General features: G+C 46.3%; 2 protein-coding genes across 2 annotated transcripts; both read right to left on the minus strand.

Annotated features, from left to right (window-relative positions):
- Positions 1 to 1,796: 1,796 nt before the first annotated feature.
- Positions 1,797 to 2,303, minus strand: LOC131234630 (uncharacterized). Its single transcript, XM_058231557.1, has one exon. The coding sequence runs from the start codon at positions 2,301 to 2,303 to the stop codon at positions 1,797 to 1,799; it is 507 nt and encodes a 168-aa protein (XP_058087540.1).
- A 15,635-nt stretch (positions 2,304 to 17,938) lies between these two features.
- On the minus strand, positions 17,939 to 18,438 carry LOC131234631 (E3 ubiquitin-protein ligase MPSR1-like). The gene has a single exon (XM_058231558.1). The coding sequence runs from the start codon at positions 18,407 to 18,409 to the stop codon at positions 17,939 to 17,941; it is 471 nt and encodes a 156-aa protein (XP_058087541.1). The 5' UTR covers positions 18,410 to 18,438.
- Positions 18,439 to 20,282: the final 1,844 nt, after the last annotated feature.

The raw sequence follows: 20,282 nt of genomic DNA on the forward strand, positions 1-20,282 counted from the left end.
TGATAGAGTCATATCTATTGACTTTGTGAGGTCAAAAAAGAATCTGGCAGATCCTCTGACCAAAGGACTATCTAAAAGGTTAGTCAATGATACATCGAAGGAAGTGGGGTAGAGCCTAATCTATGAGCTACCAATGTCGACAACCCAACCTATACAAGTGGAGATTCCATAGATAGGTTTAATGGGTAAACAACAAAACACGAGGTAGACGATTGCGCTGAGTTATATGAGCCCCTTCTATAGTGTACAGTGCGAGCAACAACGTAGAAGGATGAGTTTTTAGAACTCTTCATGGATCCATAGTCATATATTTGGTGGTGTATATAGTTGCTGCATATACTTGATGAAATTCACCTATATGGGTGTGGAGGTGGAGGCCGCTTCGTATGAGAATCTAGGCGAATTCTCTAGAGCACTCATGAAATCCAGGTAATGGTGTATGGCCGAAACGCACCGAACCGCAGAATCACTTGCAGAGGAAGAGTTGTGTGAGTGGCATGTACTTGCGATTTACATTAAAAGGATTCAGGTTCAAGACTATGGTGTCACCTGATTCCTGTAGACCTGTCTTGCTTACTCTAATGTCGGTTCAAGTCTATGGTGACACCGGCACCATTGCACAACTATTACGCTTTAATCCGAAAGGGTTTTATTTTAAAACATGTGGGGGATTGTTATATTTTGTTTTAAAATAGTAGTAAAATTTGAATTTTCAAATTTTCGGTAATTTCCCTCCATTTTTGAAATTGTAGTACTTTTGAGTTTGGGGTTTTGTCCCACATCGGATTTCACAAAGTTAACTATCTTGTATATAAGATAGTATTTTTGCTTAGGGCTTGAGCCCCTTTCAGGGGGCATGTGAATTTGGTCCTGTGGGGGGGCTATGCCAATAGCTCTAATCTATGCCATTGACCACACACGCGCGCGCGCGCCGAGCCGAGCCGAGCCGAGCCGTGCCGTGCCGTGCCGTGCCGAGCCGAGCCGAGCCGAGTCCGAGTCCGAGTCCGAGTCCGTGTCCGTGTGCGCGTGCGCGACGCGACGCGACGCGACGGGACGGGACGGGCTGGGCTGGGCGTGGGCGCGGGCGCGGGTGCGGGTGCGGGTGCGGGTGCGGTGTGTGTATACTCGCGTGGGTGTGTGTTTGGGTACTCGCAGGACTGTATATGCGGGAGTGTACTCGCACTTGCGCCTTTTCGTTTTAAACCAGAGAGATGCGTCCCTTCCGGTTGGTCGCCTCGGTTGGGTTTAAACCCAACGGACCTAACCTTTTGAAAAGGGTGCTTATGCACCACTTCGGAGTCTATAAAAAGACATCCGATTCCAGTTTCAAAGATATGAAAAATCCTTCTCTTATAAAACACTCTCTGATATTCGGTTTTAAGCATTTTCTGCTGAGTTCATCGCTGAGTCAACTCAGCACTTTCGGATTAAACTGCAAGTGGTTCGAGCCCGTGTACAGTGAGTGCACCGCTGGGACCGGGTCATAGTCGTTGTATCCTGGAGGTCGATTGCTCTGGAAACCTGTTGCACTTGGGACGCAGTCCAAGGGGAGCAAATTCGATTTCAAGCCGAGTGACTCAGTCACGCCTCGACTCATTCAATAAGTTCTTCTTTCTCAAAATTATTTTCCTTTTTTGGTTCTCGATTTTTAATAGTCTATTTAATTCAACTAAATATTCCAACAATATATATATATATATATATATCAAATCCCTTCCAATTGTTGAGGCATCTGGAACCGCGCGACAAAGCGGACACAGATGGTTCATTTCCAACCATTGAATAATGCATCACTATCAAAAATATGTGAGCACGGGCATCCGTATGACCTTCATCCCTGTAGAGAAGTCATTCAAACAAATTGTACACTTGATCTCATCAGACTTTCCTTTGTCGAACACCATCCTCTCCAACGCTTCAACTGAAGATCTTGATGGTGGGACTGCACTAGCCCTCCCTTGATAAGCCAAGTCCATTGATTCTCTTTGGGCCTCAGCCACTCTCACTTCTTCATAATTATCTTCTTCAACCAATATCAATACATCAAATTGGTTACGTAATATCTTTTTTCCCACTTCATGGGCTTTCTTCGCCATGTCAGTAAGTTTCAAGGCCATTGATTCAATGCAGTATGGAGGAATATCCATATGTGAAACCAACTCAGAGAAATGGATTTTAGATGTCTCAGCTTGTAAGAAAAGGTCGAGATTATCCGAGATCATATCCACCACAGTATGAACTTCCAAATCTTCAGTGGTGGGCTCAGATCGATGTCTTTCTATATGTATGACCGTCTGTAACATTCTTTCCACTGAATTTCCAGTGACAGCGTGGGCTCTTGGGTTTCAGATGGTATTTCATCTGAACTTTCATGGATGCTTAGCCAATAAAAACGTGTGATATTTCCATGGCTGAATATGTATGATTCAGGGAAATCAAATTCATCGTCAAACGACATGTCCAAGTCATCTAGAATGTCAAAGATGTCGAATTGGTTGAATTCTTCAACGTCAGACATGTTTGTTTCTGTTAGGTAGTCAATTGAATTCATGAGTGGAGGTGAAAACAAGAAAGAAATTGGATGCTGAAGAAGAAAAGAGTGTAAATACGGTTGGGAAGAAAAGCTCTTTCTTCTTTATATATATATGGATGGTGTTTCTAAATCAACATGCGTTTAGAGTTAACTAACTGCATTAACGCCACTTTTACGCAGATTTGCTAAGTGGGCCCACTGTGATGTGAGGAATCCACCCTGTCCATCCGTTTTTTCAGATCATTTTAGGACATGAGACCAAAAATCAGTTGGATCTAAAACTCAAGGGGCCGTATGAGAGGAGAAAGGGAAATAAATGCCTACCGTTGAAACCTTCCCAGGGTCCATCTTGATGTTTATATGTCATCCAAACCGTTTATGAGGTGGATGAATTGAAAAAAAAAATAAAAAAAAATAGATTGATACAAAATCTTGTACGGCCATATGAATGTTTCAACGGTGGTCATTCAGTCTACACTGTTTCCTCTCATGTAGTCCAATTGAGTTTTGGATCCGTTTCATTTTTAACTGTACGTCATAAAATGAGCTATCAGAACTGATGGGCGATTTGGATTTCTCACGGACATCACGGTAAGCTCCATCTAGCTTTCCTGCGCAGGAACTTCCCAGTAAGGGCGTGTTTGGGCGGTGGGATTAGAAGGGATTAGGTGGGATGGGATTCATCTCGTCCTGTGCCAATTTCACTCCATGTCTAATAGCTTGTGTAGGTTCCACCATGATGTGTGGGCTATATCCACACCGTCCACCCATTTTTTGAAATTATTTTAAAGCATGGGCTAAAAAAATCAGGTAAATCTAAAGCTCAAGTAGACCCATCATAGAAAGCAATGAGGATTGAATACTTACTGTTGAAAACTTCTTTGGGGCCACATAAGTTTTGGATCTATCTCATCTTTAGGTCAATGCCATAAAATGAGGTTACAAAACAAATGAACAGCTTGGATATAACACGTGTGTTATTCTCTGTAAATTCAAATGATGGTGGGTATATCCATTCAATTTACCATCATATTACCAACAAAGCATGACATTAATCTTATCCCATGGCAACATAGGACAATCCCTGCCATAGGTAATAATTATGTTTTTTGAATCCCATCCTAAGCCAATCCCTTCTAATCCCACCGCCCAAACACGCCCTAAGGGGCCCATCAGTGGTGAATTCTCCAATATTGATAGTTGGAGTTGCTGAGCTTCTCCATGCTAAATTGATTCAATCCACGGTTAGTGATCATCCTTAGCGACCCGAATCCAATTACATAAATTGCACTTTTCTACTTGAGCCTTTATTAGGGTAGTGCCTTGGAAAATCAAATTTCAATTACCCTTTATCCTATTCTATATGGATTCACTAATCATTTGCTTAGTTAATTTGTGTTGAAAATATTTATCAATAAGGGTTTGTTGTCCTCAAATATCCTGATCATATTAGACTTTACTTGTGGCTAAGGGGAGAAATTATCCATGGATCTTATTTCCTTGGTTATGACCGTATAAGAACCTGAAAATGCCTATACTATTCAAATTGTTTATCATATATAAGGGGACTAATTTGATGTCAGGATAGTGGGTCTCCACCACTAGACTCCAATTGATGCTGATGTGCCTTTGCACTACTCCACATCAGTATGTAAGCATGGCATAGATGGTTCCATAGATCAAGGCCTTTGATTACTTACATTGATTGGATCATTTGCAAGTAGCTACTTAGAGAAGCCTTTTGTGCTAAACTAGTGATAATTGCAATTGCACTAGATTCATTTAATCTCTTGGCATGAGGATGTGAGGATGTAAAGACTTCAACTGATACTTCTTTGGTTTGTTTTATGATGCCGCTTATAAGCCACTAAAAGTGAATTTGGCTAGGTGGTTTCATCAAGGTTGCTTAACCCCACACAATTCAACATGAGATTACTTAACTCACTCACGACATTAATATATGAGTTGATTCCATGATTTGGACCATCCATCAAGCGTTTTAAAGGTTAACCAACAATTTTATGATTTTTGATTTGTTAATAGTAAGTTTTTAACCATTAAGTTTTAACCATTGATTTATTTTAAACATTACTTGATGAATTTAATGTAATTAAGATTCATTAATCCACTCCTTGAGGTGGCATGAGATTACCCAAAAACGAAGATTACCCAAGAATGATGACCATGGACAATGGAAGGATGCCCCTTTGTGAGAAAGAGTTAGAGAAAGGGAGTGCGAAGAACAGGGGAAGAGGTAGACATCTCATCATCTCCCATGCATACGTGCGCACGCCTCACCCTGGGTGTGTGGTCCACTTCTTTGATGGCTCAGGTCAGATATTAGTCCACACTAGAGATCTTAACACATATTCTTACCCTGGTACACTTGTTGTAGATAGGGAAGAAAATCCTTACACTGCTAGATCAACAGTGAGAAATCCAATGGTCTTTCCGCACAAAGGTATATCTTATAATGTGTTATTTATATTTGGTCGTGAAAGATGGCATAATCAAGACAACGATCCTTAGAATTAATAAACCGGGATTAAAAAAAAACAGTTTTATTTCACTGCATTTTATAAAAATATCTATCAATTCCTATTCCTTAGGATCAAAAAAATAAAATAAAATAAAATAAAAAAGCCCATCAATATAGCTTAGATGAACTAGAACTGCACACCCATGGCAGGGATTCTCCCCTGTTGCCATAAATGGGTCGTACAGTTGTAAATTTCTCCTAAAAAACGGAGAGATCCGCAAGATCCACACGCACCCTCTTTACTTTAAAAAAAAAAAAAAAAAAAAAAAAACTTCTTTCTCTACAGGCAGTGCACGTGCAAACATGTTAAGCATGTTACAAATCTGTGCCGTGCGCATGGTTAATTCCACCACAATAATTGTTGATGACAAAATCTGGATCATCCTCCACTCCGTACTTCTGGGGGACCCTAGTCCTGCACAAAGGATTAGCAAAGGAGGCCCTGGCTAAGTCGGGGGACCCTTCGATGCCTAAGTCAGGGCAAGGGAATCCGGGTCTAAGTTGAAAGGTAGAAGGAGAGTGTAAGATATTGCGTACCTGTAGCAATGAGGTCTCATCGTATTTATACCTGACTGTCAGATGGTTTAGGTCCGTTAATCTCGGCACGATTCGTTCAATCAGGAGGATTTTTGGATCATGGAGATATTGTACACGATCCAAGGATCGTGTGGTGTGTCATGCGCATCTACAGGCGAAGTATCCGGTCACGTCCGCTTATGGTAATTCCTAAGTTAAGCGATTGATGTACCGGCATTTCATCATGGCCTCGGCTCAGGACACCTCTTCTCTGGAGGAAGATGAGGATGAAGCCGAGGATGAGCCCTCAGCTTGGAGGTCCTTCAAGCGAAGATGGAAATGAGGAAGGCACCTTGGCTCGGGCCATTGTTCATCGGTGAAAACTCTCTTTTCCCGACCTACAGTTCAGCTCAGATGGCCTTCTTTGGTGGAGGTTCACCTTATTCGGCTTAGGGTTGCTGTCTAAGGATCCGTTCAGACCTGATGTGACATTCTCCTTCTGAGGCCCTACTGCTGACTAATTAGACGCGTCTTTTGTCCTAAATCTAAACCGAGTTTCAGACCGAGTGGAGTGTGACTTAGCTTCACTTATCTGTTCGCATTCTAGAGGTTTTCCTTTTCTTTAGTAGTGTTTGCCGTTTTGGATACTCTTGCGTGTCCGACCGGATTAAAACGATGTCGGTCCTCGAGATTGTAAGGGGCTCAGATCTTCCCATAACAGAAGCCCCCTACTCTCCGAGGTCGGCCTCGGACTCGGAGAGTAATCACAAGGAAGATCAGCAATCCTCATCTGCTGGGTCTTCATCGCATGCATATGTCATTATGGTTCCAACATTTGAAGCGCTATCATCTCAGGATCTCGCGCCTGCTGTCCTCTAGTGGATGCGTGGCGACGGTTACGATTCCAAATAATGGTTGATCCTATGATAGTTTGCCACGTATGCCCAAGGAGGCGTCCAAGCGACGCTTCCCCAGCTCGGGCGTCGTTTCGTATACCGGAGCACGCTGTTCGATGTCAGAACTGTACCGTCTGGCAGGGACCGAACCAGTAATGAACAGCCACGTGTGCTTTGGAGTCGGCTCGTGACGATTTGGTTGCGGCTATCATTCTTCGCCATTAATGCTAAGATTCTATATGGCCTATATAAACTTCCTTTGGAACCACTCTCCCCACTTGTATTCTGAATTCGAGTGCGTGCCGGAGGAGGTGAGTTCTAATGAGGGCGATTCCGATCAATTTGAAGTTTCTGGTAGGTGATTCCGACCGACTAAGCATTTTCGATAAAAGTGATTCCTGGTGATCGTCCGGTGAGTCTCTTTTAGAGTTCTTTTTACTTCCCTTCATAATGTTGTCTGATCTAGAGACCGTTCGGGATTATGATGATGACTCCGAACCAGGGAGCTCTGATAACGAGAGAGGAGCCTTAGAAGGCCCCTTTGACATTATAACTCTATTCCCTCCGCCTCAAACACAGAAAGAGGTGGGGGCTCGGACTCAACGGGCTGGCAAGAAGAAAGCCGCCTGAGCCCCCCGGACCAAGACCACCGAGACCACTGAGATGCATATGAGTGGACGGGCCTCGGAGGTAGTCCCTCGAGGCTTCGTGCTAATGGAGTCTCAAATGGGGTGGATCCGCTTGGAGTTTCAGATCCCAGACTTCGTTCAGATAAGGGCCCCAGAGCCTCTTGACACCGCTGGCGCACCTGTAGAGGGGGAAGTCGCCATTTTTCTGTGCACTGTAATGTGGGCTTCGATTCCCTTTGCATCCCTTCGTCTAAGCCGTAACAGCCTACCTCGGACTAGCTCCCGGGCAATTCACCCCCAACGCTTGGAGGGTGTTAACTTCTTCCTTCATCATTTGCCGTCAAGTCGGGAATCCCAAGCTGACCCCAGAGGAGTTGATAAACTTGTACCCAGTCAAGCACGACAGACAAGAACCATGATACTACTTTGCGACCCAAGACAGCAAAGGGTCGGGGTTGGTGATGAATCTTCCGTCTTCCAACAAGGACTGGAAGAATAAGTGGTTCTGGGTTGCGGGCTAATGGGAGGCCCCAGCGGCGGAGCTTGGGACTCTGACGACTCGGGTCCCCACCTGATTTTCAAAATCAGGTCGGACTTTAAGCATTTTCTTCTCCCTTTCACCCTCTTTTTTTTTTGTCAGACTAAAGCTCTTTTTATCCTTGTAGATTTTCCAAGGGGCCTGCCTCTCCTCGACTCGAACTAGAAGAACCGCATTGCCAAGGCTAAGGCATGATCGGGGGAGCTTCGCTCCTGGTCAGACCTAATCACCGCCGCTAACCTTCACTGGTCCGGGCTTTGCAAGTCTCAACCTCTCCCAACATCTTTTAGTAAGTTTCTCTCTTCTGTTCCTTTTTAGAGAGGTCAAACTTATTCATTCGGTTGTTGATTTGTTACGCTCTGCGCAGGCATGGTTGAGACATCTGGTTCTCGGAAGAGGAAAGCTGCCTCAATGGCGGAGGAGATGTTGAGGGCCGAGTCTCAGATGAAGATAACCGTTCGGAGGCGACATGCTGCTCCTCACGGGGAGGGCCCCTCTGGTCCCTTTTTTGTTTTTGCAGCTCCAGCTGCCGCTCCCATTGCCGCAGCTCCAGCTGTAGCGCCTGCTGAGGCTGGGGTCCCAGCAATCATTGTTTCGACTCCGGCAATCATTGTTCCGACTCCTTCCCTCCCGCCTACCGTCGTTCCCCCTCCTATGGAGGCTCCTCCTGTAGCCCCTGAGCTTTGCATCACTGTACCCTCTTCCTCTGAACGGGAGGAGGCTGTTCGGATGGCCGACGACATGATTTCTCCTCCTGATGCCGGGAATGATCTTGGGGCCGAGGCTCAGGCCTCGATTGGCAGCAGAACTGGGGCTACGGAGGTTGCAGGCTCGGCCCATGTAGGGACTAGAGGAGGGAGGTTCGAGCTAGGCTACCACATGTCCTTCTTGGCTCACTGGGCATCCAAACATGCCCCGGAGGAGGAGATTGCCATCCTTCTCACCAAGTCGGATGATTCTTTTTTGAACGACCTGTCCGCTGTCTTCTACAAGGTATTTCCTACTCCCTCGTGTATTTCTCAACTTCTATTTTTTTTTTGCGTTTATTCTCATTCTCCTGTTTTCATTTAGTTCGTTCCGAGACTCCTCTTAGCTTGGGAAAGAGTGCGGGAGCGTCGGAAGATTGACGCTGAGGTGGAAACCCTCAAGACCGAAGCAGGGATCTTGCGGGATGAAGCCACTTTTTTTGACTTGAGCAGGGCGAGCTGCGCCGACAGCTTAAGGATGGGAAGCCTAAAGAGCTCCAGTTGCAGGGGGTCGTGAATGATCTCGAGGCCCGATGCAGTGCTGCCACATCCGAATTGATCCGGGCCAGGGCCCATGCAGACTTGTTGGCCAAGGAGAATGCCCGATTGGGTAAAGTCTTGGAGCGGACTAGGGCCGAGGCGGCAGAAGAACGGGACTGAGCCGTCTCGCAAGTGGTGGAAGCTCAATGGGCTGAAGATGAGGCCTCCATGGCTGTGGCGGTGGCTGTTGCGGTGGAGGCCTTCAAGACTTCAAAGGAGAGGGAGGCCGAAGCTACTAAGTTTTACAACTGTGGCTTCGATGCTTATATTGAGGTGGTCCAGGATTTGTACCCAGACCTTAACCTTGAACCTTTGTTGTTTGACGACGTCGGAGAGAAGGCCGCTGAAGATGTCCGCCCAGACCAAGCCCTCGACTTGCAAGCTCCTCCTCTGTCTACATAGTTTTTAATATTTCTTCCATGGTTGAATTATTTAGTGAATGATGTGATGGATAATATTTTTTAACCCTTTGAAAAGGGCGCTCAGATGATGATTTTCCCTTTATATATGTTAATCCATAGTTAATTTTTGGATGTTGACTGCTGATTGTTAATTGCCGAACTGATTCGGTGACAGGTCAGTTTATTTCAGGGCATGGCCGAGCCGACCCTTTGACGGGTCAGCCCCTTCCAATGCCGTCTCGTAGAACTTTTAAGCCTTTATAGCCTGATCATTGCTGAGTCCGAACCCTTAGGGGGCCGGCTCGTCCCACGATTGGCGAGAAACCTCCGCTTCATTCGTTAGTCGGGCGATGAGCCGACTCCTTTGTTAGGGAGGCGGGTCATTTTTTGGCTTTTCCCCTGTCTTAGAGGGGATGCCTTGTCAAGTTTTTGTATGATTACGCTCTAAACCCTTCTTTAAGGGATCTGCTCGTTCAGTTCGCCTCTACATATGAAAGGTAACTTTTCCTTAGTAGATAATCTAATTATGTAGAGAGGAAGCAGTGAATTTCATTGGGAGCCTTAAAGGCTAGCCGCTCGGAGGCGTACACTTATTGAGAGCCTTAAAGGCTATTTCATCATGGGTAATAGACCTTTAAGTGTTTGGCATTCCATGGATGAGGGAGCTGGCGACTCTCGAGGTATTTTAAGTAATAAGAGCCCGGTTTAGTCTATCGGACCACACGGTATGACCCTTTCCAGTTAGGCCCGAGTGACCCAGCCCCCGGCTCAGTAGTGTTCTAGAAGATCCGGCGAAGGAGTAAGTCCCTTGGGCGGAACCGCCTGACCTTGACTTTAGAATTGTAGAATCATGCTACTTGTTGATGCCGAGCAGCAATTCGGAGCCCTGAGATGTCTCTGACTTCTTCAAGCAGATCCAGGTTAGCTGCGATCTACTCGGAGTTTTAGTTCTTTTGGTAATTCTTTACTCGAGTAGTAGGAAGGCCAATTTCAATTAGTACCATTGCTTCCGAGCCGTAAGAGAGTGAGAATGGGGTTTCCCCAGTTGAGGACTGAGTTGTGGTCCTATAGGCCCAGAGGACGAATGGGAGCTCCTCAGCCTAACTGCCTTTCACTTTCTCTAACTTTGTTTTAAGATGGTGTTTGATAACTTTATTGACTATCTCCACCTGCCCATTGGACTGGGGGTGCCGAGGAGAGGAATATGCATTTGTGATATCGAGTTCTTGACACATGCCTCGGAACTTGCCATTATCAAACTGTCGGCCATTGTCTGACATGATGGTGTGCGGAATCCCAAACCGGCATATGATGTTTTTCCAGATGAAGTCAATCACTTTCCGTTCCATGATCTTCGCAACCGGCTCGGCCTCAGCCCATTCGGTGAAGTAGTCGACTGCAACGATGACAAACTTGACCTGCCCCTTCCCTGTGGGTAAGGGGCCAATGATATCGATCCCCCACTGAGCGAACATCCACGGACCGCTCATGAGAGTCATTTCTTCTACCGGCTGCCTCGACACGGCTGCATAGTGTTAGCATTTATTGCATTTTTGAACATAGTCTTTCGAATCCTGCTTGAGGGTCGGCCAAAAGTATCCTTGCCGGAGTATCTTCAGGGCTAGGGCTCGGCTATCGGAATGGTTTCTGCAGATTCCTTCGTGAATCTCCCGAATAACATAATCCGCTTCATCAGGTCAGAGGCATCTGAGATAGGGTTGAGAATGTCCTTTCTTGTGTAGGATATTGTCGAGGACGACGTACCGCGCAGCTCAGACTATCAAGCACCTGGCTTCCAGTTTATCTGAGGGGATCTCGCCAGATGTGATGTAGTTGAAAACCGGGTCCATCTAGCTCGAAGTAGCTTGTACTGGATTGACCACTTTCTTCTGTCTGGTCAATGCTCGGATGTTTTATGAATTCGACAAGAATAATCCGCGGGATCCTCCCTTCGGTGGCTGAGGCCAGCTTCGCCAAGGCGTCGGCCCACGAATTTTCTGTTCTGGGGATTTGGTGGATTGTATAGTTCCAAAATCTTTCAATTAATTTTCTCGCATTGTCTAGATAAGCGATCATCCTCGTCTCCTTAGCTTCGTACTCGGTGGAGATGTGATTTACTACCAGCTGAGAATCACATCGGACGTGGAGAGTTTGGACACCCAGACTCGTCGCCAATCTGAATCCAGCTAGTAAAGCCTCGTACTCTGCCATTATTTGAAGCTTTGAAGTCGAGTCTAATTGCATATTGGATGGATATGGAATCAGGTGCGATCAGGACGATCCCGGCTCTGGGTCACTTAGCATTAGATGATCCGTCTACATAAAGGATCCATCCGGTTTCCGATACAGTTCCTGAGTTGGACGGAGGCTCAGGTGGGATAGTCTCGCCTTCGACGCTGACCACTCCTACACTAGGAGTGGTGAATTCGGCAATGAAGTTGGCCACAGCTTGGCCCTTAATTGTTGTCTTCGGACGAAACTGAATGTCGAACTCTCCAAGTTCGATGGCCCACCTGGTTAGCCGACCTGAAACTTCAGGCCTCTAGAGAACTTGTTTGAGAGGGAAGTCGGTCAACATAACGACTGAATGGGCTTAGAAGTATGGACGTAACCTCCGAGCTGAAACAACGAGGCTGAGCGCTAGCTTCTCAAGGGGCGGATATCTTGTCTCCGCAGGTACCATAGCCTTGCTCACGTAGTATACGGGGTGTTGCTTGCCTCCAACCTCTCTAATTAGGGCCAAGCTAACGGCCGAGGCTGAGACTGCAAGGTACAGGAACATGGGCTCGCCTTCTTCGGGCTTGGACAGTAAGGGGTGAGCCCAGATACTGCTTCAATTGTTGGAAGGCTTGTTCGCATTTTGACGTCCATTCTGCCTTCTTATGACCCTTCAACTGTTGGAAGAAGGGGAGGCATTTATTTGTTGCTCTGGATATGAAATGTCCAAGTGTCGCGACTCGCCCCGTGAGACATTATATTTCTTTGATAGTCCGAGGTGAACTCATGTCAAGGAGTGCTTAGATTTTGTCAGGATTCACTTCAATGTCTCTCTGGCTGACTTGAAACCCGAGAAATTTTCCTGAGCCGACTCTGAAAGTGCACTTTGCGGGATTCAGCTTCATCTGGTATTCTCGGAGGACAGTGAACGTTTCTCCGAGATCTGTCAAGTGATCGGACGCCTTGACACTTTTCACCAGCATGTCGTTGACATATACTTCCATAGTGCATTCGATCTATTTGGAGAACATCTGATTTACTAGTCTTTGATATGTAGTCCTAGTGTTTTTTAGGCCAAATGGCATGACCCAGTAACAGTAGAGTCCCTTGTCCGTGATGAAGGTAGTCTTCTGCCTGTCTAGAGGATGCATCGCGATTTGGTTATACCCGGATTAGGCATCCAAGAAGGAGAGTAATTCATGGCCTATCGTACTGTCTACCGGCTGCTCAATCCGAGGTAATGGGAAGCTATCTTTTAGGCAGACCTCGTTCAGATCCGAGTAGTCCACACAGACCCGCAATTTCCCGTTGGCTTTTTTAACAGTACCACGTTTGCTATCCAGTCGGGGTAATATACTTATTTTATAAAATCAGCGTCGAGTAAGATGGAGACCTCGTTGGCAATGGCCTCGTACCGTTCGACATCGAATAGTCTTCTCTTTTACTTTACCGGTTTGTGGTCTGGGTCCACGTTCAGTCTGTGAACCAAGATGTCAGGAGAGATCCCTGGCATGTCCGCATGTGACCATATAAAGACGTCCCTGTGTTGCCGTAGGAAGGTTAGAATTTTGGATCGCTGCTCGAAACTTAATGACGTTCCGAGCTGGATGGTCTTGCTCGAGTCCGTTTCATCAAGGGGCACCTTCTCCAGGTCTTCCACAGATGAGTTTCCTGTGGGTCCTTGGGGATCCAAGACGTTGATGGCAAGTGTTTGCTTCATGGATCCCTTTTTGACTGCTATTGCATAACATCTCCGAGCCTTGCATTGGTTGCCTCGAAGGTAGCCTATTCTACCCTCGGCTGGGAACTTCATCATTAGGTGATAGGTGGAGACGACCGAGCTCATTGCGTTGAGAGAGGGTTTGCCCAGGATGACATTGTGTACGGATGGTACATTGACAACAAGGAAGTCTACCATAAGGGTGACTTGATGTTGCCATTCTCCTACAGTTACCGGGAGAGATACGGCTCCCTCGGAGATCACTCTTTCTCCGGCAAAGCTGTGCAAAGGGGTCTTCACAGGTCGGAGGCGTGACCGTGGAATCCTCATTCTCTCGAAAGCCTTGGAGTAGACCACGTCAGTTGAGCTACTGGTGTCGACCAGGATACGGTACACCCTGTGGTTAGCTATGGTCATGGTAACCACCAGGGCATCGTCGTGCGGATGCTGGATTCCGCAGGTATCATCCTCGGTGAAGCTCAGGCTGCACGGGCTGACCCGAAGTTCCTTGCTAGGCCACTCAGTCAAGTGGATGTAATGTTCCAGATCAGGCTTCTAAGAGTGGGCTTTTCGAACCCTTTTCAAATCTCCCCCACCAGATGAGCCCCTAAAAATGGTACGGATTTCAGCCAGTTCTTCCGTTGGGTTATTTGGTCGTTCTTGCCCCCGCTCTTTATTCCGGGAGGTCCTTTCTCTCTTGATGTATCGGCGCAGGTGTCCCTTACGAATAAGGGACTCGATCTCGTCCTTAAGCACCACACAATCATCCGTATTGTGGTCGTGGTCCCGATGAAAGCGGCAGAACTTGAGTTTATCCCGATGTTCCGGATCGGCCTTCATGGAGACAGGCCAATTCAGAAGTTTCTCTCCTTGGATATCCAACAGGATCTGCTCGGCAGAATGTTGAGGGGAGTGTAGGAATGAAATTTTCCTTCTAGCTTCCTATTCGGACGATGATCGCGGGGGCCACGATCGTCCGGTCCTTTACTTTGCGTCTGAAGTTCCTCGTTCCTTGGCCTCTTCCCTTTTTCGGTTGGGTCGGCTACTTAGACATTTTTACGGGCATTAGAGAATTCTTCGGCATAAGTATACTTCTGAGTTCTGGCAACGAGTTCTGCTAACATCTTTGGTGGGTTCTTTTCAATAGAGAAGGTGAATTTTTCTTCTTTTAGGCCACTGAATATGGTAGCGAGCGCCATCTTGTCATCGTAATCTTTTATTAATAATGCTTCCTCATTGAAACGAGTAATGTAATCTTTCAATGACTCATTTGGCTCTTGCTTGATAGCAAACAGGTGAGTGTTGGGATTCCGACTTCTCTTACCACTTATGAATTGGGTAAGGAATAGTCGACTTAACTCTGTGAAGGAACTGATGGAATTATGTTTGAGCTGCCAGTACCAACTCCAAGCGGATCTTGTAAGGTGATCGAAAATCCTCTACACATCATTGCGTCTGTTGCCGTGTGGATTTGCATCCACGAACGATAAGCCTCCATATGCTCGGATGAGTCACCAAATTCAGAGTACTGAATGACGAGAGGTATCCAAAACCTCTGCGGCATCACCTCATCCATGATTGTGGAGGTGAAAGGAGGCTCGGTCTCTTCCATCATTGCTTGAACAGCCGAAAGCACTGACGTTGGCTGTTGTTTCTTTTCCAGCGCCAGGAATTTGTCATTGAGCTCCGCAAACCATTTCTACCAAGGGTCTTTGTTCTCCACTACGGTCTCTTGGGTGTTTTCTATTTCTGGAGTCCTCCTTCCCCTCGTCCGTTCTAGTCGAAGATGGAGATCCGTTGGTGCCAGGGCTAAGGTAACCGAAGCATTGGTTGGAGCTCGAGTAGCTGTGTCCCGAGCCAAGACTCGGATTTGGGTCGGGGAGGATTTTGACCCGAAACCGGCGCCTGAGGGTGTCGAGGTGCCTTGGGCCTCATACTCCTCGGCGCGGAATGAGCTTCCATGACAAGACCGACCAGTTCAGGAACAGGATTTTCATGAGTCGGGCGTGGTTGTGACTCCTGTTGTTGCTTCATCCTATTCACTTCGCCACGTAAGGCTTGTATCTCGTTGTGCATGGCTCGATATTTACTCGCCCGATTGCGAGAACGCTGGGAAGGCCCCGGGGCTGATTCAGCATGAAGTAGTGAGGAAGAGGGAGTCTGTTCATTTGGCTTCGGTTCCGCGGCTACTACTTTCTTCTTTCTTCTTGCCATTATGCTTCAGGATAGGAATCTGACCTTTTATATCAGTTTCCCACAGACAGCGCCAAAAAATGTTGCTGACAAAATCTGGATCACCCTCCACTCCGTACTTCTGGGGGACCCTAGTCCTGCACAAAGGATTAGCAAAGGAGACCCTGGCTAAGCCGGGGGACCCGCCATTGCCTAAGTTAGGGCAAGGGAATCCGGGTCTAAGTTGAAAGGTAGAGGGAGAGCGTAAGATATTGCGTACCTGTAGCAATGAGGTCTCATTGTATTTATACCTGACTGTCGGATTGTTTGGGTCCGTTAATGTCGGCACGATTCGTTCAATCAGGAGGATTTTCGGATCGTGGAGATATTGTACGCGATCCAAGGATCGTGTGGTGTGTCATGCATATCTGCGGGCGAAGTACCCGGTCACGTCCGCTTATGGTAATTCCTAAGTTAAGCGATTGATGTACCCACATTTTGCCACGGCCTCGGCTCGGGACACCTCTTCTCTGGAGGAATATGAGGATGAAGCCGACGACGAGCCCTCAGCTTGTAGGTCCTTCAAGCGAAGATGGAAACGAGGAAGGGACCTTGGCTTGGGTTGTCGTTCATCGATGAAAACTCTCCTTTTCTGACCTACGGTTCAACTCGGATGGCCTTCTTTGGTGGAGGTTCACCTTATTCGGCTTAGGGTCGCCATCTACGGATCCGCTCCGACCTAACGTGACGTTCTCTTTTTGAGGCCCTACTGCTGACTAATTAGACACGTTTTCTGTCCTGAATCCGAACCGAGTTTCAGACCGAGCGGAGTATGACTTAGCTTCACTTATCTGTTTGCATTCTGGAGGTTTTCCTTTTCTTCAGTAGTGTTTGCTGTTTTGGATACTCTTGCGTGTCCGACTGGATTAAAACGATGTCGGTCCTTGGGATTGTAAAGGGTTCGGATCTTCCTATAACAATAATAATATAGTATTAGATTCATTTTCATTTAGTGATTAGGTGGGCGCCGCGCCTGTACTTCAAAAGTGGGCTGTTACATTCATTTTTTAGAATGATCTACTAAAGGCGTAGATCGCTTTATAAGAAAATCCTTCTGATCCGTGAAAAACTGCGCGATGGTGGGAACCAGGTCCACAAATCTTAGATTCCAAGAAAGTTCCATGTTCTCACGTGTGATGCGTGTAGAAGGTGCGTGTGGAGAAGGTGCTTGTCAGGCAACCAAAGTTCGTTATCTCTTGGATACGCGGATCCCGCAGGAACGCCAATTTCCTGTGACGAATCATCAAGGTGGACCCTTAGGAAAGTTTCAACCCTAGCCGTTTCCATCCACTCTCTCGGGTGGTGTTTCGGGTCAGCTTCGTTTTTGGGATCATGTCCTACCATGAGCTGGCAAAACTGATGGACGGAGTGGATGCAACATGCACATCGTGGTGGGCACCACGGACCTTCCGGCTACAGGTAGGATGTTGTCAGCCAATCGTATTATCCACGAGATGGGAATCGCTCCTGCTCCATCTACGGTGGGCCGCACGTTTTAGACAGTTGGATTAAATTCTGATGTATGTTTGTATGCAGTGTTTGTACGGTGGATGGATCATCTGATTAGTGTGACTTTCATCTACACGCTCCTATCAAACATGAGTTCATGATTTGGACGGTCTGGATGCTTGTACATGTATATGACAAGTGCCGTGTGTGAGATTTGCTAAGCCCACCCGCGTGTACAACGGAGCCCATGCACATGCCACCCAGGTGCCAAAGTAGGTCTCACCTGCGAGAACCAATCCGTCCATCAGATGTGTCTCACCATGCAGACGACTTTAACAACAAAAAATAAAATAAAATGATCCTGTCCTCTCGTTATTGAGATAAGGTTTATGAAACAAATGGTTGGCCAGAGAAAAAAGGTTAGTTTTTTTAAGCCGTTCTTAATTTATTTCTAAAATCATTTTCTATCTGATGCCTCAACTAGTCTGATTTTGGGGAAAAGGAATCTGTACAGTAGGACCCGCCTGATGAATGGCTTGGATTTTGAACACTATTGCAGATTTAGCTCATTGAATGACGTGTAGATGAGCCCCCATGTTCATGCGTTAGTCTTACAAATGCATCAAACACAATATTGAGCTTTGATCACCTTTAGCCAAGGGTATCACTACTTGTGGTGCTGTAACATCTTTCCCGCCAGCATGCTATATGTCTGACATCATGGACACGAAACCGGTAGGCCTCACCGTGAAGATCACCCTTCTCGAAAATCAGGATGATCTGTCTGTTAGGTGGGCCACGCCTATATGTCAATTCAAAGCGTTGCCAGCAAGCACAATCTCCCAAAGTCCTGAAATTGCTTACGAAGACTCACTCTTTGCAAAACCACAGGCATTAATCCTTCATCTGATTTTCGGTAGAGTCGATTTTTAAAGACTTCCTGCATGCTTATCTATGGAGGTAAAAAGAACAAAGAAAAATATCAAATCTCTTCATACTGTTGAGGCGGCATCTTGAATCGGCAAATCGGGCAGACATGGTTCATCTCCATCCATTGAATTATGCATTCACTATCAAAAATATGTGAGCATGGCATACATATGACCTCCTTCCCTATGGAGAATTCATTCAGACAAATTGTACACTTGATCTCATCTGACTCTCTGTTATTGAAATTCATCCTCTTCAGGGCTTCAACTGAAGATCTTAATGCTGGGACTGTACTAACCCTCCTTTCAAAAGCCAAATCCATTAATTCTCTTAGGACCCTAGCCAGTCTCTCTTCCTCGTCTTCTTCATCTTCTTCAATCAATACAAAAATCTCTGAAACCTCAAACTCAGCTACAACATGTACAATCTTCTTTCCTGCTTCATGGGCTTTCTTTGCTATCTCACTAACATTCAAGGCCACTGAGTCAATACAGTCTGTATGAATGTTTAAGTGGAAAACCATCTCGGCAATACGGCTTTTAGATGTCTCTGCTTACAAAAAATAGTGGAGATCGTCCGAGAATGTCTCAACCAGTACCCTACGTACTTCCGTCTGTTCACCGATGGGCTCTGATCGATGTCCCCATGGATCTAACCGTCTACAGTATTCCTTCAACTTAATTTCTATGGATAGTGTGGGCACTTGGGCTTCACATACTATTTCATCCAATTTTCATGGACACTTTGCCAATAAAAACGGGTGATAATTCCTTGGGGGACCCTGTATGATTCATTAATGGAGAAATCATCATCGTCGGAGGACGTGTCCGAGTCATCTTCAACGGCTGCGAGCATGTCGAATTCATCCTCAACGGTGGTGGAAGGGTTGAATTCAGCATGGTATGGTGTGACCGAGTCTTATTGAACGACGGACATGGTTGGTGTCGTGAACTCTGGATGCTGAAGAGAGAGAGAGAGAGAGAGAGAGAGAGAGAGAGAGAGAGAGCAAATATGGTAAGGAAGAAAAGCTCATCTTCTTTATTTATATGGACGGAGTTTCCAAATACTACAGTAACGCCAGTTTCTAGGAACTCGGATTTCGTGCGAAAGGCTTTCGCAAAAAGATCACGCGCATATCTATGAGTCCATAAACATCACTGTGAGCCCCAGGGCATTTCATTATTCTGTTAAGCCGTTGGCATTTTTCATTTAAACAAATAATTAAATATGGAACAATTAGACGGTCAGGAAATCATATTTTGAATGCTTTAATTCAAGTCGCATATCTATATTTGAAAGCCCTTATTACATGTGTATCATCAGCCATCACTATCAGAGTATCAAACTTTCCTCCTATTAATTTCACTGGGCATGTTCCGAGCCTCATTAGAGAGGGGCCACGTGGCAAAAATGCATGTGAACCGGATTATATCATTGAATGGCAAATAAACATTATAGCAGGCCTATTAAGTTTTTATTGATCCGCATTCAATTACCCATATTTTCTGGAGCGGATTAGGTGAGACCTTGGATCCACCGAGGTGGGTGGGACCCCTCACTGTAGGGCCGCAGGGCCCACTGTGATGTACGTCATTACATCCATGCTGTTCATCTGTATTGAAAGCTCATATTTGGGCTTATACCTTAAAATGAACTTAAAATACGGATGGACGGAGTGGATGTAGTCACATACATCATAGTGGGCCCCACAGTCAGGGGACCCACCCACCTTAGGGCGTGTTTGGATGCGCGGATTAGGTGGGAGTAGAGTGGAGTACGTGGGATTGGGTTTTGAAATCCCACCCCGTCCTCCTGCAGTTCTGTTTAGGCGGCGTGGTATTGACGACGGATGGGAGTGGTCTCTGGATTCGGGAGAGGATCCAGTGGATTGCGAATCCCGTTAACTGGTGAAGGTCGGTTTGGAGCCGGACGAACTGACTCTGTTTACGCACGTTGTGCAGCGAAGGTGCGAAAACAGCCGCATTTGGAAGGAGTTTTGGCGAAGGGAGTATCCACACCGTCCATTCTGACTTCATGGGAAGGGTTGTGACCCCCTTTTGGAGATTATGGACGGTTTGGATTGCTGATCTGATCACCACCAAGATCGCATAATGGCCCGCCGAAGTCGGTTTTCACGGACGCAGGGACTTGCGCAATTTCTTGCGTTGTGCTAATGGTGGGGCCCATGATTGATGTCTTCAGGGAAATCCACTCCATCCACTGAATGCATGTCAAAAAACTAGTTGGAAATATTTGGTTTCGGATTGAATTCAGTGTATCCCACAGAATCTTTTACTCCACCGTCTGTCTTGCGTTTGACAGTGGAAATCGTGTGTGCCTGTGCATGGGAGGATAAGGTCTCCATGGGTACCGTTGGCCCCACCTCCTGGACGCAT

This window comes from Magnolia sinica, chromosome 19 (assembly GCF_029962835.1).
Source record: "Magnolia sinica isolate HGM2019 chromosome 19, MsV1, whole genome shotgun sequence".
Taxonomy (NCBI): Eukaryota; Viridiplantae; Streptophyta; class Magnoliopsida; order Magnoliales; family Magnoliaceae; genus Magnolia; species Magnolia sinica.